General features: G+C 40.3%; 1 protein-coding gene and 1 long non-coding RNA gene across 10 annotated transcripts in view; one reads left to right on the top strand and one right to left on the bottom strand.

The window, feature by feature from the left end:
- FLT1 (fms related receptor tyrosine kinase 1) overlaps positions 1-25,730 on the bottom strand; it is a 147,815-nt gene that overhangs the window by 39,502 nt on the left and 82,583 nt on the right. For all 9 annotated transcript variants that reach the window (XM_079973358.1, XM_079973352.1, XM_079973357.1 and 6 more), the window contains 5 exons: positions 17,723-17,837; positions 12,695-12,803; positions 10,334-10,624; positions 4,769-4,915; positions 1,318-1,449 (listed from right to left, as the gene is read on the bottom strand). In XM_079973358.1, coding sequence (XP_079829484.1) covers positions 1,318-1,449; positions 4,769-4,915; positions 10,334-10,624; positions 12,695-12,803; positions 17,723-17,837 — 794 coding nt within the window. The remainder of the gene's footprint in view (positions 1-1,317; positions 1,450-4,768; positions 4,916-10,333; positions 10,625-12,694; positions 12,804-17,722; positions 17,838-25,730) is intronic.
- Positions 17,787-25,617, top strand: LOC307215178. The gene is made up of 3 exons (XR_013838352.1): positions 17,787-17,889; positions 22,682-22,797; positions 23,894-25,617. It is a non-coding gene; the product is annotated as an uncharacterized lncRNA (long non-coding RNA).

Genomic DNA, 25,730 nt, shown 5'->3' on the forward strand with positions numbered 1-25,730 from the left:
TTTTTTTGTTCTCTAGTTTGACTTTTTGTTGATAGGGTTGTGCTAATATAACCTGATAACATTCAATTAAAAACATTAATAGAAAAGAAATTGGGGTGTTCCCAGGACAGAGCTCTTATCAAGGGCTCAAACTGATGCCAAATTGAGTTGAGGGGCATGGAAATAGGAAACGGGATGTGGTCAGGAAATAAGGTAAGTTTTACTATGTGTTTTAGAACAGTAAAATTATACATAGAATGGTCGTTTTCAGCAACGGCCTCATGTTTCCTAAAATGTGTAATGTACCTTCCATAGAATCCTAGAATTGTAGAGTTGGAAGGCACCCCAACTCAACAATTCTATGAAAGGCACATTACACATTTGTTTTGTTTTATTAATTTAATCCATTATGAATTGTTTCCCATAAAATAGCATGGTTAATACTGTTGGTATTTAATTTTGCTGGAAGTACCTTGTGGACAGGGAACATCTACCTTTCATCAATGAGCATCATGTAAACTGCATCCTTAAAACAGGGATGAGAAACCTGTTTTGTCCACTCACTCCAATATTGTTAGTGTGCAACTCCCATAATCCCTGATAAGGCCATCCTGCCTGGGACTGATAAGATTGATAAACCTCTGAGGGGAAGCAACACCGGTTCCCTTTGCCTGAGTTAGAACCTTGGTGGAAATCCGAGGGACTATCTGGATTCTTTAGCCACTGTTGCTCAATAGTGTAGCCCAAATCTTTTGAGGAAGAGAGAGATCTCACTGTAAGTGGAGCACACAATTACCCTGTAAGATTTACTGATACAATATGTTATTGAAGATGAAAACTCAGCAGGATTTTTTAAAAAAGAGTTAAATACCATTAAGACAAGAGCAAAATAACTCTTAAATGTACCATCAATTGGGCAAATCTTAAGCTGGATCAGACAGCTCAGTCTACACTGAAATCAAAGACACAAAAATGACAAATATATCTCATCCTGGCCTCTAGCAGACTGGAACAGGAAATGAAGCAGATCGACGTATTGAAGGAGGCTAAATATACTCACCCTCCTTCTACCCTGACCCTACGTTTGTTGGGTTGCAGCAAAGCTTATTTTCAGGTCAGTATAAACACATTCTGATCTAGCATTTCCCTTTGGCTTCCTTTGTGACCTAGTGCATTTCCTTTAGTTAAGGCTTTGTTTGAAAAATAGTGCAGACAGTCAACAAGCCACTTTACCTGTTCCTCCAGGAAGAGCAAGATCTCCTCCATGAAAAGCAATGGGGACTTCTGAGCAGATCAAAGAGGAAAAACAAATCAAATAAGACACATGCAATGCTTTACCTTCTATGGTGACGTAAGCTGAACTCTGCACTGTTCCTTTTAGGTTGGTAGCAACACATTGGTAGCGTCCAGCATCATCCTCTTGCACTCTTTCAATCAGTAGACTCTGGCTTCCTGGCCCTAACATTATACCTGTGGAGTGAGGAGTATTTGAAATGAATTATAATAGTGCAAAAAGAGGAAGGGTTGTCTGTGTAACAGAATCATCTTCTGTAGGAAGCAACCCAAAAAGAAAGCATATTCTAAGCATTTTCTTGTGATATTACCTGCTTTCTAGCCTTTTTCTATAGTTAGAAATGAAAGAGGTTTATTTCATGGGCAGTAATAACTTGGAAGTCAATGGCTTGAAAGCTTCTGGTGGGTGGTGACTGGTGATACACTCACCTGCTTGGAGGCAGGGATGGGGGGAGGCTGAAGAAAAATGGAAGGTAGTTAACAAAGGAGACAGAAGTCTTGAGGATGCTTCCAGACTGCACCAGGTTAGTGAGGACCACTTGCTTTGTAATATTCTCCCATATATACAGAACTCCCTGTGCACCTTTTGGACCGTATCTGTAGGTTCCCCTCTCTGTGTCAGATAATTGGGGTAAAATAAATGTTGTTTACTTTTTATAATACATGGAAGATGGATCTTCCTCAGGAGGTTGTGGACTCTCCTTCCTTGGAGGTTTCTCAGCAGAGGTTGGATGGCCATCTGTCATGGATGCTTCAGCTGAGTTACCTATGTTGCAGGGGGTTGGACTAGTAAGATGACCTTTCCACCAGTAAGACAGTGGGGCCACAGGAAGGAAACAAGGTCGGAAGAGGGCCACGGTCGAAAAAATGTTGAGAAACATTGGTCTAGATTGGACCCTGTGCCTTGTGGAGCTGGGTTGACACTGCCTGATGCTGCCAAGGGGCTCTGAGCCACTCAGCAGCACCAAACGGCCCCACTCCACTAGGGGCTGGGATGGATTGCACCCCACGCTTTGCAGAGTCAGGCCCAGGCTGGGCCCAGCATTGGCAGCAGTACTGGCAGCAGCTCCAGCTCTCACAGCCCTACCCACTGTCACCCTGCCACTGCGCTTACCTAAGCTGAGGGTTCTGGATCGCGGGCTCTACTGGTCAAAACGGGAGCCTCAGCAATCGCCCTCTCCTGCCAGAAACAAACCAGGACTGCTCCAAGAAAACACACATGGAGCTCTAGGCCCTGGTCGGCCACCCCCTAACCCGTTTTTGATTGGCCAAGCAGATAGCCAGCCAATCAGGATTATTTAATTCACTTTTCACTTCCCTCTGAGGTGCCCTAGTCTTGTGCCGTGGCCCCCCATTTACACAATTTTCACCAGTGGCCCCCTTTGAATATCATGGGGGCCCTTAGGAGGCCATACGCCCCCCCAATTGGGAAACGTTGGTCTAGAGGAGCCCTGAGATTTTGCAACTGGAATCTCAGCCTACGTTGTTTCCTTTGAGCAAGCTGCAGCTACTTTGCGATCAGCACACTCTCTGTATGGGTGCGTCTGAGGCTGTCCCTTTCCTGCCCAACGAATTTAGTAAATAAATAGATTTTACACACATGGTGCAAGACACTGAACTCTTTCCCCCACCAGGAAACTGACCTTGTAGTGGCTCCCCCCAGAGCTTCTCACTGCCTGGGAAAATGGGGTGGGAGAATGGTACAATTGTAAATGTTCTTGTATGAGGAGACTGACCTTAAGGAGTTGCTTACGCTATTAAATAGCTAAAAATAGGTGTGGGGGTGTGTGGCACTGGTCATCATGGAGGAAATATGCTATGTGAAGACTCTTCCAGATGTTGCTGCTTTCTCCTCTTTCCTCAATGTAGGCCATAATCATAATGCAATTGCAAGACAAACATAGCTGTCATTTATAGTACAGTGGTACCTTGGGTTACATACGCTTCAGGTTACATACGCTTCAGGTTACAGACTCCGCTAACCCAGAAATAGTGCTTCAAGTTAAGAACTTTGCTTCAGGATGACAACAGAAATCGTGTTCCAGCGGCACGGCAGCAGCAGGAGGCCCCATTAGCTAAAGTGGTGCTTCAAGTTAAGAACAGTTTCAGATTAAGTACGGACCTCCAGAACGAATTAAGTACTTAACCCGAGGTACCACTGTATAAGGATGTTTTACAATGCAGTAGCAAACACACTCCCCATAATACATGTTGCTCTTACTGTTTGTTTCCATAAATACTCCCATATAAAGCCCAATGCACATTGCTGATATTCTACAAATAATAATGATATATTGTTGACATAATAGTTTGCAATGCTGCTGATAAAGCATTCTAAGCTTGAGAAGTGAATATGGTATCATAGAGCTGGAACCTCAACGGTTATCTAATCCAACCCTCTGCCAATGCAGGAAATCTGTGTCCCTGGTAGTTGTCCATCTGTTTAAAAACCTCTATCCCCCTTTTTTGATGGTTGCTGTCTTACTGTATTTGAACTATAACAATAATAATTCTTATATTTATTGGATGACAGGCAGTCTAGAAATATTTTAAATAAAATAAATGACAGGGATGCAGTCTTTGGTCATGCCCAGAAATCTTTGGACTGTACATTTCAGTGTTAAGTGGGGATTCCCCCCCCCCCCCAGTAACCCCCCCCCCCGCTCATAGAAAACTTGCATCTGAGGGAAAATACAGGCTATAATGCTCGTCACTGAGCTACTAGTTCTCCATGAGGAGGGATTTTCTGGCTGGGGAGGGTGAGCCTTCAATCTAGCAATACTCCACATTTTTCAATGTCAAATCATACTTTCTAGTGAGTAGATCGGTCTCCAAACTCTGGCACAGTGTTATAGGCAGGGGGAGGCAACGTGGTGCCCCTCAAGCAGTATGCTTGAGGATAACTGTCAGACTTATAGAGGCAGTCAAGTTTCTTCTATATGCTGGCGGTCAGGTTTCTTTTATTGGGAGGGTCTTTGGACACTTGCCTGCCAAGAACAAATTAGATCTAAGCATTCTTGAAGTACATTTAAGGCACTTCCAGATGGCAGGGCTTCCAGTGATTGCAGGGTGCCAACAGAGGAAGTGCATGAGGAAGTTGCTCATAACTTGTTCTCTGCAAGCCACCCTGGAAAACGTTCTTTGAAGGGTGGGATTAAAAATAATAATCTGCCATATAAAAACAAACAAGATGTATAGCATGGCGTTTGGAACAGCGATGGCTGGCTTGGTGCTATTGTCACTGCGCTGATCAAAGCTGGATCTGCCAGGAGGAAGAGGGAAGCAGATGATTCAGATGGCTTATTTTGGATGCAATCAAGGAGCATCAAATGGTCTGTACTCCGTCTATTGTACTTTTAGCTTGGGCCTGTATGAGAGTGCAATTTGGATATTCTACATAAGCACCAAAATATTTTGGCTGACTCCGTTGAATTGCAAAGCAGGCCCCATGTTACTGTGTCATCTAGAAATAAATTATGGCGAGTACTGCACTCACCTGGCTCTTGCTGTAGCTGTGCGTTGTTTTTGAACCAGGATATCTGAGGTTCTGGCACACCATGAACAAGGCACTCCAGACTAACAGAGTGACTGCTGTTGACAACCTGATCAGTGAGGTTCCGCAGCAGGTACGGTGCTTCCTGAGCTACAAAACACATTGACACATCAGTTAGCATGCTTCTAGAGCCGTGACCTCCTCCTTTAAAAAAACTAAAATAAAAATAAAAATTGCTTGCCCTATACAAGCTATAGCTTTTTCAGCTGTTTGATACTTATTTCTGTTTGATATATATATATATATATATATATATATATATATGCGCGTGCACAGTGTACATCTAAGCAGTTGCTGCAGTAGCTCAAGAGAATAAGAGTTTCAAAATAGATCAAGTGGTGCCTGTTGAATTTGTCCATGTTGTTTCTCTGGGTACATGGAAAATAATATCCTAAATAGACCTTGGTTCTGTAGACACTATCACTCCATAATCAATCACTACTAACAAGAGGCAGCACAATACAAATCAGCCAAGCTGGTTGGTGCTTTTATTCAAAATTTGAGGCAACTTCTCTACAAAGAAGAATGCAGGCTTTTCTTTCCAGTTTGAAATGTGTTACAATTCTGGAAATATTTGCTAGCATCATCAACCCAAAGCACAATAGAGTACTGTCTGTCTGTATTGTGAATGTGGTTTGGATTATTATTATTTAGACTGCACACACACTATACATTTAAAGCATGTTTAAAGCACATTACTTCTTCCATAGAACCCTGACAACTGTAGTTTACACTCTCAGAGTTATAATTCCAAGTACCCTTAACAAAACTATGGTTCCCATAAGTCTTGTGGAGGGCAGCATTTAAATAAATTGCATAAGCTATAATATAATGTAATATGATATAATATAATAATGACAGCCATCACTTGAAAACTAAACAGTACAAGCAGGCATGGGGTGAGAGGCCTTTGGTTAGTTCAACATCAAATAGCCAACAAAAGAACAAGTGAACATTATAACATGGCAACAGGTCAATCTGAAGACTTCAGTGGACTGGAGAGGTTGTTTATTGAACTTTGGAAATTCTGCAGCTTGTGAATCTCTCAGAGTAGCTTTACCATTTTTCATCCCTTTTAGTAACACTTGGTTACTAAATGTGTTTTAATAATAGGCTGCCCAGCACATTTAGACATATAATTCAAGTGCCTTAATTCCACACATGAACCAAGTATAGAATCAAATTGTTTTCAGTGTTATCTCTGCATAATATGGTTTTGTTCTCCACATGCAGATTACCCAGTCAGTCACCATGTGAGATGTTTTAAGGCAGCAACCTCATAAAATATAAGTATGAAAAAGAGACTAATCTAATTAATTAGCTTTCCATCTTCCAGGCACTCCTCTCATCCTTTGTGGTTTTCTTTCTTCCTAAGCAGTTTTGAACAGCCATCTAGCAAATATATTTCTCTATGATTGATATTTCTTGTACCAATTGTGACACAACCCATTTTCACTCAAATGTCCTGTTCCTGTTAATTGATTTAACTACAGATCTCATGAAGATAACTCACTGCACATGTGATCCTGAAAAATCCTATAGGATCCTGGAGTTCTCTCTCCTCTAAGTTCCTTTAGTTCATTTTTCGGGTGCCCCTACCAGAAATCTTTTAGACAATGTTCACTGTGATAATAAAGAATGCTTATTGGTAGAATAAGATGTTGGTAAGATTCTTTTCATTTTGGCAATAATATGCTCCTGCGTGATGTGATCAAGGTCAGAACTGCGCTCACTTGGCTACACAATGGCTTTTCCTCTCTTTGTAGGAAAGCTGGACTCCTACAAATATCTGATGAGGCTTTCTATCATTAATTATGACAGACCAATTATTTGAAAGAATAACCATTTTTGTAAGCTTCCTTCTGTCCTTTTATATACAGCCTGTTAAAAACATAACATAAAAAATCGTTTCTAAAAATAATCCCAGTAACTGAACATAATTTCTGCCAAATATTGTAGTACTGATCCTGTGTCCAGCTAGATTATAAACTGCTTGGTGCAGCATAACCAGGAAACTACTGTAGTATGAAGTGTAGTTACAGAGCACTTCTTCACAAATGATCAAGACACCCTCCCACGTTTTCTCATCATTTTCTTTTTTTGCAATGGATTGTGGAAGTTTATATTCTGTTGCCCATTTATTTAATTTCTGTTTCTGCCAAAGTACTATCTATAAAGGCATGATAGTTGAAAATGTGTTTGACAAGAGAAAAAGATGAATGAATCTAACCACATATGGTATGTAAGTTTTCTGTTCCATGGGTTTCTACAGAAAACAGCAGAACCAAGACACTTGAGACAGTGAAACCATAAAAAACAGATGTCACAAAGTCTGTATGTTATTTCTGATTAATTTTAATTTGTTTATAGCCATACACATGTTTTCAATATTGAAAAATGCTTTCTTGCTTAAAGATAAGGTTGCATCACTTTTCACATACTTTCTATTAGGCTATTGCCATAATTAGCTGATTTGGAAAGGCTTGATTAAGGCAAGAAATCATTCTTTCCCTTACTCCTACTTCTGTGTTTTATGAATGTAACAGACTGGGATTTTCACAAGCACTTCTAACTAGCTTAGCTTCTTTTCATTTGACCTTAGGGTAGAAATCTCTTTTCGATTTCACTTGCAACCATTTAGCCAATTTTGCATACAATTGACAGGGAACTTCTGTATAAATTTCAGTACAGGAGAAGTTCATGGTGGACTGTATCCTTTAACTACAGAAACATGAATGGAATTGCAGAGGGAGTAGAAATTCCTCTGCTACCATCAAATTAGTGGACCTAGGCCTTCAGTAGCAAGAAGAAAATTAACCCTGAGACAGAAAAAAACCCCTCACATAAATATGACCAACAAAGAAAACATTAAACATATCTTGGCTCCTTTTTGCACAGCTCATTTCATTTAACAATTGAATCTCTTTATGAGGCAACTTATATTATCAGTTGAATGACCGATAAGTCAGCAAATACACATCAGAACTTTTAATATGCACTTAAAGAAATACAAATGTAATTTTAAATTATTCTCCACATCATATATGGGAATTATAAATCACCCAACAAAGAACAAAATCCATCCCTTTCCAGTGCAACTGCAATAATCAGTATTAGCAGTGGTATCTATGCATCAGTTACAATGCAAAAAGGGACTCCTCTAAGCCCCTTTTCTAACACATTATTATTGAGGTTCTTTCATACATTCCAACATGGGTGGTGATGCAGTAACAATCATTCAAACTATTGCAGCACATGGTTGTTGAAGCTTTGGCCAACTCCAAGTTATGGAATTGCCAGGATACCTTCCTTTCCTTAGGATTTGCTATAAACCTTTATTTGTTTCCACAGGTGAGTATTGTGCTCTAACCTTTCCATTAGACTGTAAATCAGGCTTATATGCTTGCTATTCCAATTCATCCTGTGGAGCTGGCCCACAATCAGTGCTTGGTGGATTGAATCCAACGGTCAGCAGCTTCTTTCGCTTCTTCAAACTCCTAAACTATAGTTTTCAGGCTACTGCAAATTCATAAAGTCCTGTCATTGCAGCCTACTTCTTGCCATAAAATATTTTCTGACATATAACTTCTATAGAGATGAGGCTCTCTCTTCCTGTTTTTCTCCAAGAATGCACAGTAAAATACACTTGCTGTCACTGGAATGCAGTTACCAATAATCGGATTGGCTTTGTAACCGTATTAAAAACAGCAGCAGAAAGTTGCTTTGCCAGAATGCATATTGTTTCTGGAAGCTATCATGGTAATATTGAAAAAAGATCTACTGTATACAAAAAGGCTATAGGTGAAATTTCAAGATAGGAACAATAATTCTTTTCTTTACCCTGACAACTTCCAGGTAGCTAATTGTTTTCAAATCATTTTAGGCTCCACATAACTGGCATGATGGGGAAATGCTATTGTTTACCAGTTCACACTTGACAAAAGCAATTCCCACGTGAACGACAAGCTTGGCTGGGGGACACGGTCCTGCTACCTTGAAGGAGGAAATGGGTGGGTGAGTTCTCAGGCACCAGAAATTGTCATGTTGTCACCCTCTGTTTTAATAGCAAAGCCACTTTTGTTCCCATTTTTGCTGTCGCTATTGTGATCCCCACATGCTTGGCTAAAAGAATTCTATATAATAATTAATCATAAATGAACGCCCCTCCAAATATAATAGATATGCATTGTAAAAAAATAAAATTATCAGATCTATTAAAAATAGTAACTTCTTTCTTATACAGATTTTATAATACACAGAAACACCTTGAAATAAAATCACAAAATAGAAAGACAAGGAATGCTTAAAAGTAACAAAAATTACTTTTAATTCTTCATCAGTAGTTTAGTCATTTTTAAATCCCCATGTTAAATCCTATTATCATTTGCATATGAAAAGCAATGTTGTGTGCATGTGTATAAATAATATATATCTCCTAAAAGCCTTAATTTTAAATTTAGATTTGGACAAATACATTAAACATTTTTCTGTGATGACTGGAATCTCATCAATAGGGGTAAATGTGGTGATTCTCCTTTATAAAGATAGCTACAACAACTATACCATAATGAATCAGGAAAGAGTTTTCCCACTGATGTCAACACACCTTTAACAGTAGCACTGTGATTTATTTGAAAGGGAACCAAAGGGAGGGCACTGGGAAAGCTATCACAGTTTATTTGTTCAAAGAAAGAGGGTCCATGAATATTCTAATTCATGCAAACAATACAAGAGGGCTGTGCCTTATTTCAACATTTTTATTTCTTATTCTGCATCCTCAGAGCCTTCCCTGAGAATTGTTGGTTTTCTTTTTTAAAAAAGATTAATATATTTAGTGTAGAAAAATGAATTCAAATAAATAAGCATAAGAACTTGCTCAGCAGGCAATATTTATAAATCCACAAAGAGCAGATTAAAGTAAAAAATACTGTAGTCCAGTCAATCTCTCGAACTGAGCCGTGCTTATTCTGCACTTTAAAGTTAAGTTATAAAATGTCCAATGTTGACCCAAGCCAGCAGTTTTTCTATTTTTTTTTAAAAAGTGTTTTCAGTTTATGCAGCTTTGACACTTAGGAGGAGGTCGAATATCAAAGCCGAGGAGAAGGTAGTCCAAAGTTTTTCATTAGCACTTGGTGGGAGACTGCAAAGAACAATACAACATAACACACAAAATTCAGTGCAGGGGATGGGGAAGTCTTCCAAATCCCAACTTCCATATCTTTGTCAAAGCAGAACATATCTTCCTGAGCCAAATGCAAGCCCAGGTTTGGGGGTTTGTTGTTTACTTTCTCTCTCTTTTTGGTTCATTTTTGCATGGCTACTCCTCCTATGTCCAAACCTCCCATTTTTTGGAAGTGTACAGCAGTAATCAATCGAGATTATATGAGAGAACTTTCACTTTTTAGTGAGTCCTTTAATGGTTTATGTTGTGTTGTGTTGTACAATCATTCCTTGCGCTCTTAAATTTGCGGATCCGTGAGAAAACAGCCTTTTTGTTACAGTGCTCACCTCTGACTGTAACGTCTTTCTCTTGAAGCACTTCTTCTCCAGTGTATATGTTCCTTGCTCGGCAGGTGTACGTGCCTGAATGTTCAAGCGAAACATTCTTGATGCTGAGAGTGAGACCAATGGAATACTCCTTAGTGGCTGCCTTTTTTATTCTTGTTTGGTTGTTAACTGTCCTTGGTAATAACCAGGCAATGTCTTTGTACAGAAATTTGTTGGCTAAACAGGACAACACCAAGGTTTCTCCTTCAATTGGTGCTTTCTTTAAGTTAATATGGAATCCATTTGGCACATCTGTCAAAAAACAAAACGTACTTTTTATTCATAGGGCACAGTCCACCTTCTCCCACACAAACTCATCTGAAGCTAACTCTCTTGCTCTTCCTACCAAGGAAACAATGAAAGAGGACCATGTTTTTGAGCTTCTCAAAGGAGTGAGGGCCTCGTGACTGTAAGGATTTATAGAGTTCAAACTCGTTTTCAGATTTCTCTTTTATAATAAAAACTGCCGTCTAATCATATACGCATAAAATTTCCTTTATAGCCTCTGTATAACTTTAGATTACCCCTTTCAGTTGCTTGATCAATATTTATGCCTGCATTTGATTAGGTGAGTATTTGAAATGGATTCTAGTTTACATTCGCTATGTTTAAATTATTATAATGATCTTAGTATAAGTAGCAATTGCACTAAGCTAAATTCTGGGCTACATAATATATAGCCTAATGTGAAAGCTACATCTTCCTGCACAGCACAGGGATGGGGAACCTCTGGGCCTCCAGATATGCTGGACTACAACTCCCATCATCCCTGGCCATTAGCCATGCTGGTTGGGGCTGATGGGAACTGGAGTCCAACAACATTTGCTGGGTTACAGGTTCCTTTCCCATATATATAATGTTACTTAGCTAATGAACAAACCAAGTTATTGCACACAAAGATCAAGCAAAAGCTAAGTGACATATCTATGTCTAATCCTGACATAATGTGCACTTTATTTATTATAATTATTTATTACATTTGTATCACCCTTCATCCAGAGATCACAGGGCAGTTGATAAAGTAACTATCATAATGTTAAAAATACTGTCCAGTTTGAATAGATAATTTTGTATACAGGCTATTTTGAGAGAAAAGAAACAAACTGATTTTGGAAGAAGACATTACACTAAGTTTCTTCTTTAAAAGACTCCTGATTTATAACCACCTCATACAATTTGTTAAAGCCTGAGAAAAGCGGGATAGCGAGTGGCTGGAATGATGTAAAAGAGTTTTATTTAATGTAGTGATTTGAAACTTCCTGTGGAAATAGCTCCCAGGTTTCCTGATGGAAGATTTTGTTTATCTTTGCCAAGCACCATCAGGAATCTCAAAATAAAATGCCTTTAGTGACACTGGTCAGCCAGGAGATAAGGCTTTGCTGTTCCTGTCTCACCCTCAGTAATTGCAAACACACCCATGGCCCTGCTGTGTGCCAGCAAAACAACCACAAAAAATAGGGGAAGGATCAGGCTTATATTGAATCTAGTGCTTCTACCCTGCGGTCAGAATGTACACATGTCCCAGGACATATTCATCTAGTCCATTTTACAGGCCCTAGAAGGCTTTTTTTTTTTTTTGCCCCAGATATGTTCCTGTCCCCTTCCTGCCATTCTCTGATGAAGCCAGTCTTCAAATGAGAACAAACTTGAAAGCTGTTGAAAAGCTAACAACGTCTAGCAATCAGTCTAGCCCTGAAGTATCTATTTTGAATATACTGAAAGGAAATCCTTTTTAGCATCCTGGCCTTCTGTTCACAGCCATCAGCATTTTGTACTGGCATTAGTTTAAAGGTGGTGTTTTTTGTGGGGTTTTTTCTCCCTCAGCAAGAGCAGTTGACCGCAAGGAGAAAAGGGTAAGCTTGTTATAACAACTTGTTAGAATGGATTCACCCAAGTGCTTTTCTCATGCTACAAAGTAATTTCTTAGTTCAGCCCATAATAGATCCACATCAGTATGTTCATGGATACGAGTCCAGCATGCATTTGGTTTCTTGCAGGGCATGTGAGACCAAGGCTCACTTCGGAGACCCACACCTTGCTGTGAACATACATGACGGAGCTACAAGTGAACCAGCCATGTTGAAGGTATTTTGTAATAATACCTTAAGGGGAAGAAGAAAATAGCTCACAAGTCACAGGTGGCGGCTGGTAACAAACAGAAAATTCCCAGCCAGTAATAATTTCAGAATAAGGATTAATCTATTAGCACCCTATAATTTTTGTTATTTTCATTCACTATAGTTATCCCCTCCAAACAGAAATGGGTCAAAATGTAGTCGATCAATAGCTGTATGATTTAATATCACATTAATTGTATCTCACCTGTTACAAAATAACTAATATTTCTTTCGTCACTTCCCACTTTATTGGAAGCTATGCAACTGTAGATTCCGGATGACCTGGATTCAGCCACAATCAACATGCTAGCAGTCTGTTGGGGGAAAGAATAGTTTTAGTTCTTATCCGTTTTTAATAATTATTTTTCAGTGATCTTCCTGACTACTGACACTGACACAATTCAGTTGTTCCATTAATTCAGTGAAAAGCAGTGCAGCAACTAGGAGGTGCCACCATCATATAAAGCCAAGGAAATAATGGAATCATAACAGGAAGGCAGCTAACCCAGGAGACCTTTATATTTCCAGAATCATTATATTCTGAACATTTAGGATTTAACATGGATTTATCTCATTCTCATGATGTACTGAAGACAGGTTATAATAAATTAGGTGTGGCACTGTGAGCTGTACCCCACAGGATGCCCAGAGGTCACTCAGCCAGCCAAGGGAGTTGGCAAGAAAAATACTGGAAAATGTAGATACATGTGTGCAACAGAGTAGAAGTTAATTCTTAACTTTTTAAAAAAATATTACTATTTTGTATCCTGGCTTTAACATGTTAGATGCAATCATGGTCAGCAGCAAAAATCAGCCAAGTCAGGCACTGGCCAAGGGCCAAGGAGCTCAGAAGACTCACAGACATAGGTCTGATCCTGATGAAGTGTACATTTGGTTCCATTCACCATCCACCCTCCTCCCCACTGGTAGCCTGGGACCAACATGTTGGACACGAAGGCATCACTCATGCAGACTATAATCATTTGTGTGGAGCCCTAAGATGCTGTTGCCCCCACCTCTCTGTTTCCTACAACAGCAGAGTTTGGAAGCAGCTTATTGCACCTGAGGCTGTGAGGGTTTATCCACACTTTATCTTGTCTCACTGCAGTGGGTATTAAGAATCACACCCCTGCGCTACACAGTTATATAGGTAATTCAGGTGGCGTTTTGCTTTGTGTTTTTTAAAAAAACAAAATGACATGCCAAGTATATATCAAATTTTCTATAACAGGGATGGGGAACCTGTGACCCTCCTGATAGTGCTGGCTTGCAACTTCCATCATGTCAGACATGGCCATGCTGGCTGAGGCTGATAGGAATCAGAGTCCAACAACATTACAGATTAGCCACCACTGTTCTATAACACTACTTAGAGGGTAGTGTAAGAAGGAGATTCTGAGGACAAATCTCATTTTGTCTGAAAACAGGAAGGGCATGGGAATGAGAACAGACACCCATTCTTAAATGAAGCTCTTGTATAATCTTGCTAACACTCAAATACTAAGATGTGGCATACTTCAAACTGGTATTCTGGCTATTTCCTCAAGGATAGATCTCATTCTTGCTCTGAAGGTTTGCTTACAAAGCAAATGTTTCCCTTGTTTGTGATTAGCCACAGATAAGAAGAGCAAGTAGCTAACAATGGGAGCAATTATTTTGTAACATAAAACTCTCAACATCACACCTAAGAGAATCAATCTTTCATGTACATGTATCTGGGCAAGTTTTTTAAATGACAGTTGGTTGACATTTTAAAATACATTCTGGAATTCTGAATGCAGATTTCATTATTAGCCGTGCTGATATTTCCACTGGTCTGGGAATTCAGCCGTTCCCCTCTTGCCATCTCAGAAAACAGCAGTACTTTTTGTGTAAAAAGAAACAGTTGTGGCTATAAGCTGTAGAACAGTGGAGGGCATACACATGGGAGAGGACAGCTTCAGGGTTTTTTTCAGAGAGGTAGCAATGAAGGCATGTCCTGGGGTGCCAAGATAATTGGAAGAAGCTCCATGTTTTGGCAAAATGAATGAGGTGACAATGAGACTTTCCGATGTTATTTGTTAAAGATTAGCATGCAGGAAGTCAGAGAATGAGGAAAATAATTGAGCTACTTTACACTAGAAGTTCAAATGGCAACACTTATTTGCAAGATTGTTAGCATTTCTAATTGAAGCTAAATGAATAATTTGACTACAGTTGCCCATGCATTTTCAGCCTCAAGGCTGGATTACTGTAATGCTCTTTATGTGGGGCTACCCTGGAGGTTGCTACAGAGGCTGCAGCTAATAAAGAACATGGCAATAAGGATGGTTGTAAGAATAAACTATTACCAGCATATAACACCTTATCTGGGGGATCTACACTGGCTGATCTGCTACTAGTCCATATAAGACTTGATACAGCTCAGGGCCAGGTTACTTGAGAGACTGCCTTACCCCTTACCAGTTAGTCACTGTGTTTGTAGGAAGGTTACCCACCTAAGTCCCTAAAATATCAGAACCCTGATCCACAGTAACTTGGAGAAGGGTTTCCAGTGTGGCTATACCCATTTTGTGGAACAGCATCCCTCTTAAGGCACAACAGGTTTTCGCCATTCTGGAAACAATATACATTTTTCTTTCAATAGGTTTTCCAGCTGGGTGAAATGATCTACACATGAGTTCATACTGCATTGTTTTAAATCAAGTGTCTTTTTTGCACTATTTTTAAAGCTATTTTTAATTGTTTTCACGTATATAGTCTTGAGACTCATTTAGAAGTTGTTTCAAAAAATTGATAAAATAAATGAATAATAAATACATTTCAGCTGGCTGAAGAACTTCTGTTAAAGGTCGTCATGTTTTTCCCACTGAACCTACACAGTCAGAAGTAAGCACCACTGAGGACTGCAGTCATGGTGACCCTGATAAACTGAGTATTATTTCCATAAAATGGATCAGCACAGGTGTCTGTATTTTTTGATTCTCCTTTGGGCATGGCTTTGGAGACTGTCACAATGATCTCCTGCATGTCAAAATTTACAATTACACCACTGGCTATAAGCCTGATAGTTCAGTATATCCCATCCCAATGGGATTTCACTTCCAGCATTTAGGCTGCATACGCACAACACTGAAAGCACATTATTTTCCCCACAAGAATTCTAGGAACTCTAGTTTGTTAAGTGTGCTGAGCATTATGGCTCTGTGATGAGAAATTACAGATTATTTGGGGGAAATAATGTGCTTTCAATGTATGGTGTGCACACACAGCCATAAAGGAGAAGCCATGTTAATTTATAGCACAAAAAGACAAAACATACCCTAGCATGCTGGAATCATTCTGCACTGCTGCGATATAAACAAAGAAGACTCTTGCCTACACAAGTCTCATTCCAATATGGTAAGACACATACTGAAAAGCCAAACACCTGAGCAGTAATAGACATTTATTCAGGTTTTATTGTCACCTTCTGACTTGTTTCTTGCATAGACTCACAGAGAAATTTGACCCGTGTTTTTACATGTTAGGATTAAATTGGATTTTGCTTAACTTCGTCTGGTCTGCAACACTAAAGTCTAACAAACTTTGGTTGGAAGGTGAATTTGATATCTCTTCTATCCCACATTAACAATAGTCAAACTTGACACAAATAGTCTCAAAGGTGAACCAAACTTGCCAAATCACTTCTGTTCAAAGAGAAATTTCCATAGTAACACTCAGGCTGGTAAGCCACCCACCATTACCCTTGCCAAAACATTTTAAATGTCTGAGCGAGTTCAAAACTATGAAAGCTTTTTCTTTTGTTTCAATAGAATCACTCATGTCAGAAAAAAGCAGTTAGTCACTGCCATCTTTGTATCATCCCTCCTCCAATGTTCAGATGTGCCAGTTGAATGAATCTCTACTGCTCTACATAAAAGTATGTTAACTTTATCAGAAATATGTTCAAATATAGTTTTAAGAACTAATGAACCTGAAACAAAAGTCGAAAATCCCACTAGGGTTGGCAACAAATGTATGATTTGGCACCCGATTTGGGGGGAGTCTGTTCTGTCATTTCTGCTTAATGTAGAATTAGGTTCCCTGATATCTGTAGTTTCTTCTCAGGGGTGGATGACTTGAGAGAGGACTTCTGCCTCCCCTTTTCCTTCCATGAATCCATCTGTTTCAGCTCTCTCTTCCACTCTCCACTTTCTACACTCTTTCTTCTGCTCTAGGCTTCTCTACCAACATGGAATTAGGCCACATGAAGAAAAGCAGAAGTCCACATGCAGATCTTTGGCAATAGATCCCTGGCCCTGCTTTAGACTATTGATTTATTGTTTCACCTGATGTGTAACTATTCTTCCCCGAAACACTATCATTTGCTCAAAAAAGCACTTGAGTCAGCTAAGTCAAGATAAGTTTGAACATGCTTCTCCTCTTTTTAATTGTCCTCTAGACACATAGAACAATATAATACACTACCAGGAAGCACCAAAAGAGGAAGCACAAGTGAATACAAAATGGACCATATGCAAATCACTGCCATGGATATTTCTGGAGCATGTGTCTTCTGCTGGCTGTCACTGTGCTTCTGTGTGAAAATACTCTGTAGTATTTTCCAGAATTGCCTCACCCTGGATAAAATTTCAGATTGTGTTGAAACCATCTCCAACTGTCTCTTTTGTAAAATAATATTCTCAAATCTTCAGATATCCTCATGACTCTTATTCTGAACCCTTTCCAAGTTTTTGTGACTACCAAAGTAGCATCGCAACTATTAGCAAATTAACTTAAAAACCAGATACGTGGGAAGTGGTGCAGAATGGTGTGCCTTGGAATTCAAAGTTGTTTGGTAAGGTTTGCAGTACTGGTGGGATTTGATATCATGTAATAATTTGTTCAATTTGAGACATAATGTTTGTCCTATCCAGTCCCAGACAGCATCAAAATGAGAATTTTAGCATCAAAAGAGGCTTCTGCTGCTAATTATTAACAGCCCCTTACTGAGTCACCAAAGGCACACTACCTTATGGGACCAATCTGCTATTTGCACGGATAGCATGGCCAATATCCACAAGAACTATTAACAGAATATGTACTTCGGTAATGTGACTACGACACTGCAACAGAAATAAGCTGGGATTTGATTTCTGAAACCTCTTCTCAGCTGTGAAGAGACTTCCAGCAACTAATCATCCAGCATTTAAAAACAGTTCATAGTACGAATACCCAAGGTTGAAGTACTTTATCTTTAAAATTACCATACCTTATTCTTTCCCTCTATTATTGCTGTTTTCTGTGTGATGGTTTCGATTCTGTTTCCTATAGTGCTCCCAGGTTTCAAGATGAAAGGTCTCTCTGGATTGGAGCAAAATTCATACCTATGATGAGAGCAATGAGAGTTTAGTAAGAGTGAAGTAGGACATCAAATTGGTAAGTCATTACAGACAATGGGTTGCAGTTGGGGCCCATTGCACAGGCTTAATTATGAGACACCCACAGCTAAACTTCTTAAAACATTGGTTAGTTATACACTGTAGTATAGATTTAAGTTCAAGATTTGAATTTTATGGTTTATGCTATAATCTGAATTTTATCCCTCACACAAATCTGAGCATGTTTGAGGTAGAGTGTAATATGTGCATTATGTGCCTTATGTAGCCTAAAGACATGTGCAGTATGCACACACACACACATTACACAGTGAGCATGCCACTTACACAAGGGTTCAGTTCCGAGGGTCTGTGCGTCAAGGCAAAATTGTACAAAATCAGGAACCCCAGAACCAACTCCCCTTGATGTGGAGGGCTGCTTAACGGGATCTGGGAAGGTTGCAGGAGGGCCCTGAGAGCTTTGCAGGCCCCTCTTGTGACCTTCCCAGAGCATTCACATCTCCTTCCCAAAGGCTGGTAAGGAAGGCACCACCATGATTACTGGGATTTGAAAAGGTGGCACAAGGGCTTGGGGATGCTGTCAGAGGCCTCTCACTCATTTCCCAAAGCCCAGGAAGCAAAAAAACCCCACTGGGGTTGCGGGTGGGGGAAAAATGAATAACTCCCCACCCCACACATAAGGTTTTGATAGTGTAAGTAAGTGGCGGACTTAATGTATGGTATTTAAATGATTTTTACTTGATTAGTATAACTATACATTGTATAACTTTGCATAACTCTGGGCTGCTGTCTGCCACAGACTCTTCCTACTCACTAAACCCTGTTACCTCTTCAGCTTCTGACACCTCCTCCTCCTCCTAGTCTTCTACCTCTGACCACTCATTAAGTTTTCCAGGTACAAGTCATTAACATGTGAAACATATGGACAAGAGTTGGGTTTCATTTACCAAAGAAGGGTTTTGAAGCTCAAGTAAGAAATGTTTAAAATATGAAGTCTCTAGTTTCTTTACCTGATTTACAGTTGCAATCAAAATTATTCAACTCCCATCAGGTTTATTATCAAAATTTACCGACTACAATGGATGCTTAAAAATTCAGCTGAAATTGCAACTTATACTGGATTCTCCAGTTTCACTATTTTTCAACCCCTTCATTGCAAGCATCTTTATTACTTAGTAGAGAAGCCTTTTGCTGCTATGACCTGCTGCAAACAAGATGCATAGCCAGACAGCAGCTTCTGGCAGCATTTCCTGAGGAATCTTAGCCCATTCCTCATGAGCAACGTCTCCAGTTCAAGAATATTGGGTCTGCGTGCTGCTACCGCCTTCTTCAAATCCCACCAGAGATTTCCTAGGGGGTTCAAGTCAGGTGACTGATGGCCACTGTAGAACCTTCGAGGACTTCTTCTGCAACAAAGCCTATGGGGAATTTAAGGTATGCTTGGGATCATTGTCATGTTGGAAGGTCCAATGAAGCCCAAGCGTCAGCTTCCTCACAGACAACATGATGTTTCCTCCTAGGATTTCCTGATACTTCAATGAATCCATCCTGCCTTTCATACACTTCAAGTTTCCAGTGCCAGAGGATGCATAGCAGCCCCACAGCATCACCAAACCACCACCATGCTTCACTGTAGGCAGAGTGTTCTTTTCAGCATAAGCTTCATTCTTCCTCCTCCATGGAGCTGAAAAGTTCCAATTTTGTTTCATCGCTCCACAGAACAGAACCCCAAAACTTCTGTGGCTTATTTATATGATTTTGAGCATGTTGGAGCCAACTTTTCTTGTGCTTTTGGGTAAGTGGTGTAGAGTTCTGGCATGAAAATCTGTGTTTAGTACAGCCTTAATATGCTCACTGAAACCTCAGTGCCTGCTACCCCCAAGTCTTGCTGCAGCTTTTTTGCAGTCATTTGAGGATTTTCCCCAGCCTACCTTCTCAGAAATCTGGTTGCTGCCGCAGATAACTTCTTTTTTTTTGCCCAGTCCAGGTAGTGTAACCAGTGTTACTTTAACTTTGAACTTGCGAACTATGGTATCTCTAGGAACAAAGATATTGCCTTCCCTATCTTTTTGTATCCTGCTCCTTGTTTGTGAAGGGTGATGATATCTTCTCTTACCTTTTGGAACCATTCTCTTAACTTAGCCATATTTCTAACATGCAGCCAAATTTAACACTCAGCAAACCCGCTCAGGTATTTCATGTGTTCCAGCTCAAGCACACCTGGTGCAACTAATGAAGCCCTTGATTAGTTGCATCAGGTGTGCTTGAGACAACACCTGTTGTATTTGTGCAGTTGTGAGGGGTTGAATAATTTTGATTGCAACTGTATATCCCATTCTATTGCATAGGCTCAGAGTGGCATACAGCAGCTTTTCTAAATGTTAATAGTTTCTCTCCAAGGGGGCTTACAATCTAAGGATCTATCCAAAACCTTATTTAAACTCTGTCATGTTACAGATGGCCTCTTTGATTTCTGGTCAAATGTGAGAGTAGAATCCAAATTGGCAGGACTGCATTGGGACCTGGACAAATGTGTAGAGTTAACAACCAGATCTTTCAGTATAACTGTCTATGTCTCATAAAAACATCTGTTAGTATTAAGACAGATTCTCCCTTCCAATGCAGACTCTTTTCTTAACATGAAAAACTTGCTTACATTACTATTTCTTTTGTTCCTTGGTTTCAAAAACTAAATAACAACATGAGAATAGCTCTGTTCAGGCATTCATCATAGTCAGTTTTAAGTAAAGGAGACGGTTAGACAGTGTTCTTGAAGCTACAAACATAAAGGAGATGGTTGGACAGTGTTCTCAAAGCTACGAACATGAGTTTGACCAAGCTGTGGGAGGTAGTGGAAGACAGGAGTGCCTGGCATTCTCTGGTCCATGGGGTCACTAAGAGTTGGACATGACTAAACAACAACAACAATAACAACAACAACAAAAAGGTAAAGGACACCTGGACGGTTAAGTCCAGTCAAAGGCGACTACAGTGGTACCTCGGGTTAAGTACTTAATTTGTTCCAGAGGTCCGTTCTTAACCTGAAACTGTTCTTAACCTGAAGCACCACTTTAGCTAATGGGGCCTCCCGCTGATGCCGCGCTGCCGGAGCACGATTTCTGTTCTCATCCTGAAGCAAAGTTCTTAACCCGAGGTACTATTTCTGCATTAGTGGAGTCTGTAACCTGAAGCGTATGTGTCAGGGGTTCAGGAGCAGAGGCACAGGGAGGAGAGGAGATGGAGAGCGAGGGGGAGGAATCCGAGGGGAGCATAGGAGAAGAGGACAGTGAACCGAGGGATTCCATGAGCCTCTCCAGCGAATCGGAAGATTCACAGAAGGGGGCGCCAGTGGCCAGGGGTAGGGGGTTCCCAAGGGGAACGTCCCAGGAGCAAGGGGACAGCAGGGACTCCCAGAGCAGTAGTTGGAAATCAGGACCAGCTTCCCCACCAGAGCAGAGTGGGGGGGAAGAGTCCCAAGGATCAGGGCCAGTGCATTCCCCACCAGGGAGAGAAGATAAGGCAGGGCTGACCACACCTCCATCGGAGAGTCAGACAACGGAGGGGAGGTCAGATCCGGCCAGTGTACCGGAAGAGGGAAGCAGTGACAGAAGTAGTGTAACGGTCAGGAGGAAGGTCACTGGGTTGGCGCGAGAGGCAAGTTCAAATGTACAGGAGCGCGGGACAGCAGAGAATGAGGATTGGGAACCGGGTCCTAAAGCCCGCCGGAGGGAGGGGGAGGAGCTAAGCGACTCAGCGTCGGAAGAGTCCAGAAAGGGCAATGCCCCAGCGGGCAGGAGGACCCAGAGGAGGAGAGAGCAGCGTAAAAGGTGGAGCCGGGCTAGGATCTTAAACTGGTGTCATAGGGGAGGAGACTCAGACGGTACTTCACCGGTCTAGGCTTTAAGACGTAGAGCTGCGCGCTACGGCTTTGAAATGGAAACTGAACCTCAGTAAAGACTTTTGTACATAACTACAGCCTAGCGTTGGTCCTCTGTGAGCTGGGACCTAGAGGCAGCTCTGACAGTATGTAACCTGAAGCGTATGTAACCCAAGGTACCACTGTATAGGGCACGGTGCTCATCTCGCTTTCAGGCCGAGGGAGCCAGCATTTGTCCACAGACAGCTTTCTGGGTCATGTGGCCAGCATGACTAAACTGCTTCTGGCACAATGGAACACCATGACAGAATCCAGATTACATGGAAATGCCGTTTACCTTCCCTCCACAGTGGTACCTATTTATCTACTCACACTGGCATGCTTTCAAACTGCTAGGTTGGCAGAAGCTGGGACAGAGCAACAGGAGCTCACCCCATCGAGTGGATTCGAGCCGCCAACCTTCTGATCGGCGAGCCCAAGAGGCTCAGTGGTTTAGATCACAGCACCACCTGCATCCCCAGTCTTAAGTAAACATATGAGGGGGCCTGTGGGAATAAGCACATGAGCTATGCCTGTCATCATTCTTGTCTGCTAAACACTGGATGCAAGCATCTGAAGATGGCCAGAGTCTTCTATTTTTTATACATACTAAGTTTGGAATAAAGCCTCACAAATTGTGAAAATATGGAAATTTATGTCAAAACATTTTAAATGTCTTCAATCTTGTAGAGCGGAAGAAGAATGCCACAAAGTATTGTTGATTATGAAATTTCAAGAGTGGGCGGGAATGCTGGTTATGTTACATAATGTCCTGGCTCTTAATCACCCTTTATGGAACTAATTTATTGTCTTAAACCTTATTTGATGCATATGGTAAAAAGTCTATTGGAATGCTTGTTACATTGCGTTCATCTCTTTACATTCTTTTGGAGAGAGATTCTTGTTTTGTTTAAAGCTAGGTGTTCACAGTTCCGCTTTGAATGGAACAGCTTTGACTTTGGATCAGATGTTTTACTTCTCAAGACCTGAGTGCAAGCTTCTTCAAAACAAATGAATCAAATTCCTGCATTAGTAAGTTACTTTCATATGTAAATCATTGCCTTCAGAAAAGTAGGATTTAAAACCACAAGTTTGTGATCAAATAGCTAGCATTGATCAAAAAAGTACCAATCCTTTCCTAAGGCATTAACTTCCTCAGTCCTTTATGTCACTGAATGAAAACAGCACCTGATCGTTTCATGTAAGATCTATCATAACCATTATATGCAACATCCATTTGGATAGCAGGGAACTTGACATAGAACCCAGCAAAACAAGTGAACAAGGTTACTACAGTAGCACTACTTGACCGAATGTGCTCTTGAACTGCTGAACTCTTAGCAAAACCTCCCAAATAACTTTTAAAAATGACATTCTACCTTTCCCCCCTAAAGAAATTTGTTTCTAATTCTTCAACTGCCCCCATGTTTAATCAGGGTTTAAAACCCTGATTAAACATCTGGTTGGGGGGTCGGGTGAGGGGGGAAAAAGGCTTTCTGCTTCTCTCTCCTCACTGCCAGACCATCCAATTTCGGCAGGCCAGATAGCTCCAGGTGGACTTGATATGACCAGGGTGAACTGAGGCTGCTTCAGCTCAATTTAAATCTCAAGTCAACTCAAATAGGCCTGATTTGGTTCAGGATCTGGAATTTGGCCAGATCCAGTGCACAGCCCTAATTTCAGTTACTATTATATAAAATAGTCATTTTGATGCTTTTTTTTTTTTGCTGCTGTTATTTTAATGCTGTTTTAGTTCACTGTATATTACAGTTTCATGCTTTTATTTTGTAAATCATCTTGAGAAGGTTGTTACCTCTAAAGGGAATATAAAAGTACAGGCAATCCTTTGTTTTGCACAGGGGTTACATTCCATTTCCCTGTGCATGTTGGCGTGGCCCACATAAAGTATTCCACCTTGCCCCACCCCCATTTTGCCTGCCCCCATTTCATCCTGATGTTTTAGGGTCACTTCTGGGTTTGGCGCTTTGTGTACATGCATGATTGCACATCAACGGGGTGCAAGCAAATCAATTGTTGCCTGTATTTTAATTTTTTTAAGGGCATTTCTTTTCCCACTTCTCCAAGATTCTATGAAAATGGTACAATTTCCCTTATTTCTTTATTTCAGTGTTTTCCACTAAAACAAAAATGAGGAACTTGTGGCTCTCCAGATGTTGCTAACCAACAACTTCCATGATTCCCAACATCTTGACTGGAACTAATGAGACTTGGAGTTCAACAACAGTTGGGGGGGGCACAGGTTCCCCATCACTGCACTAAAACTACTGAAAGCATGAGCAGTTTGAAATAATGTCCACCCGCATCTGGTAACTATCTCATTATTACAGTCATTCATTGCATTTATAAGCCACAAGATAATCTACAGATTTCCCTGTGTTAGACTAATCCAGGGTCAGTTTGTGATACATAAAAGAGCACAAATTGTTTTTTAAAGCTTGTTTCACAAAGAATTACATCAGTTCAGTTACTGTAAACTGTGGCTTGAACTAATTAATTCACAATGATCACTAAACAGAGGAAGAGCACACACTTTGCAAACATTAGATCTCCATGTCAATTGCAGTAATTATCTGAGGAAAGTATACCCAGGAGACTATACTAACTTAAATGGACCAAAGGTCTGACTCAGATATAAGACACCTTCATATGTTCAAATTAGCTAAAATGCCTCAAAAAACATCTTTAATGCATTAGAAAATTCAGAGTATGTTGCTATCAAAGAAGAGGTGCTGATGTAACTGGGGAAAGCTCCCAGAACAGTTGCGCATGAATGCATGTACTTTCTAAATCCACTCAATGCAGAACTTCACCATTGATTACACTACACTTCTGATAAAAACACATCAATCAATTAAAAACAAACAGTGAAAAACTGAAGTGCAATGGTTTGAACCAAGCAGAAGGCAAACAGATAATGTAGGACCAAAATTAAGCTGCTTTAAGCACCTTTAATTTCATCAGAAGAGAGTTGAACATGTTACTATCGCTGTACAAATCTATAATAATTCTACACACTGAGTGCATAGTTTACAAATTATGGGTTGTTTTTAAAAAATTGCCCATTTATTCCTTCTCCACAAGAAATCCCATAAAATCCCATAAAACAAATCTAATCATCTATATCAAAATACAAAATACTAATTAAAAATACTAAAAATAGAAGCTGGATCCAAACAGCTACTTTCAGTTACCCAGAGGTTTTGATCTGCCCAAGGCTGACCTTTCCACCCCTTTTAAAATTCTGGTTGCGGGGAGTAGAACTGGATAACATACAATGAATGGTAACAAAAATAGGTGACAACGACAACAAGGAGACTGCTTACTGTAATACATAACATAAGAAGACAATGAAATCTCAATAATATTAAAATACCTTACACTTAAGAACAAAATAAAGATTTGACATAATAGGAATTTTGTTTTTTAAAAATATTTTAATTTTTTTGCAAGGTGGGCAAGTTTTCCTTTCCCATCGCATTGCTGGGTTCAAAAAAGGTCAAGACATGCTTTAATGACATCTGTGGTCTTTGATATATTAGAAATGGAACTGAAAGATGATGGAAGTTGTGAGAGAATAGCCAGGAGAGAATAGCCAAGTGGGAGAGCATGGCAGGGACAGAAACACCTCATCTTCAAGGGAGCTCAAGTGTGTAGGAGATGTGATCTAGGGTGGCCATTTATAAATTACAAAGAATGTGGAAATGCATCACACCCAAAATGGTCAAAAGAGGACACCAATTTGCATACAAGGTTGTATGTACAGTTGCAATCACAGAAGTAATTATTCTAATGTAAATAAAAATGCAATCCATCTCACCATAGTGAGGAAAACTGTGCCAACGTAATCTGTGTATCTGTTCAGTCTGTTGTTGAGGTACTAATAACTAATAGGCAGCTTCAAGGCCCTGCTCTCCCTTCTTATAGTTCTTTATCTTTAAACTGCA

This window comes from Podarcis cretensis (genome assembly GCF_951804945.1).
Source record: "Podarcis cretensis genome assembly, chromosome: 4".
In the NCBI taxonomy this organism is placed as follows: Eukaryota; Metazoa; Chordata; class Lepidosauria; order Squamata; family Lacertidae; genus Podarcis; species Podarcis cretensis.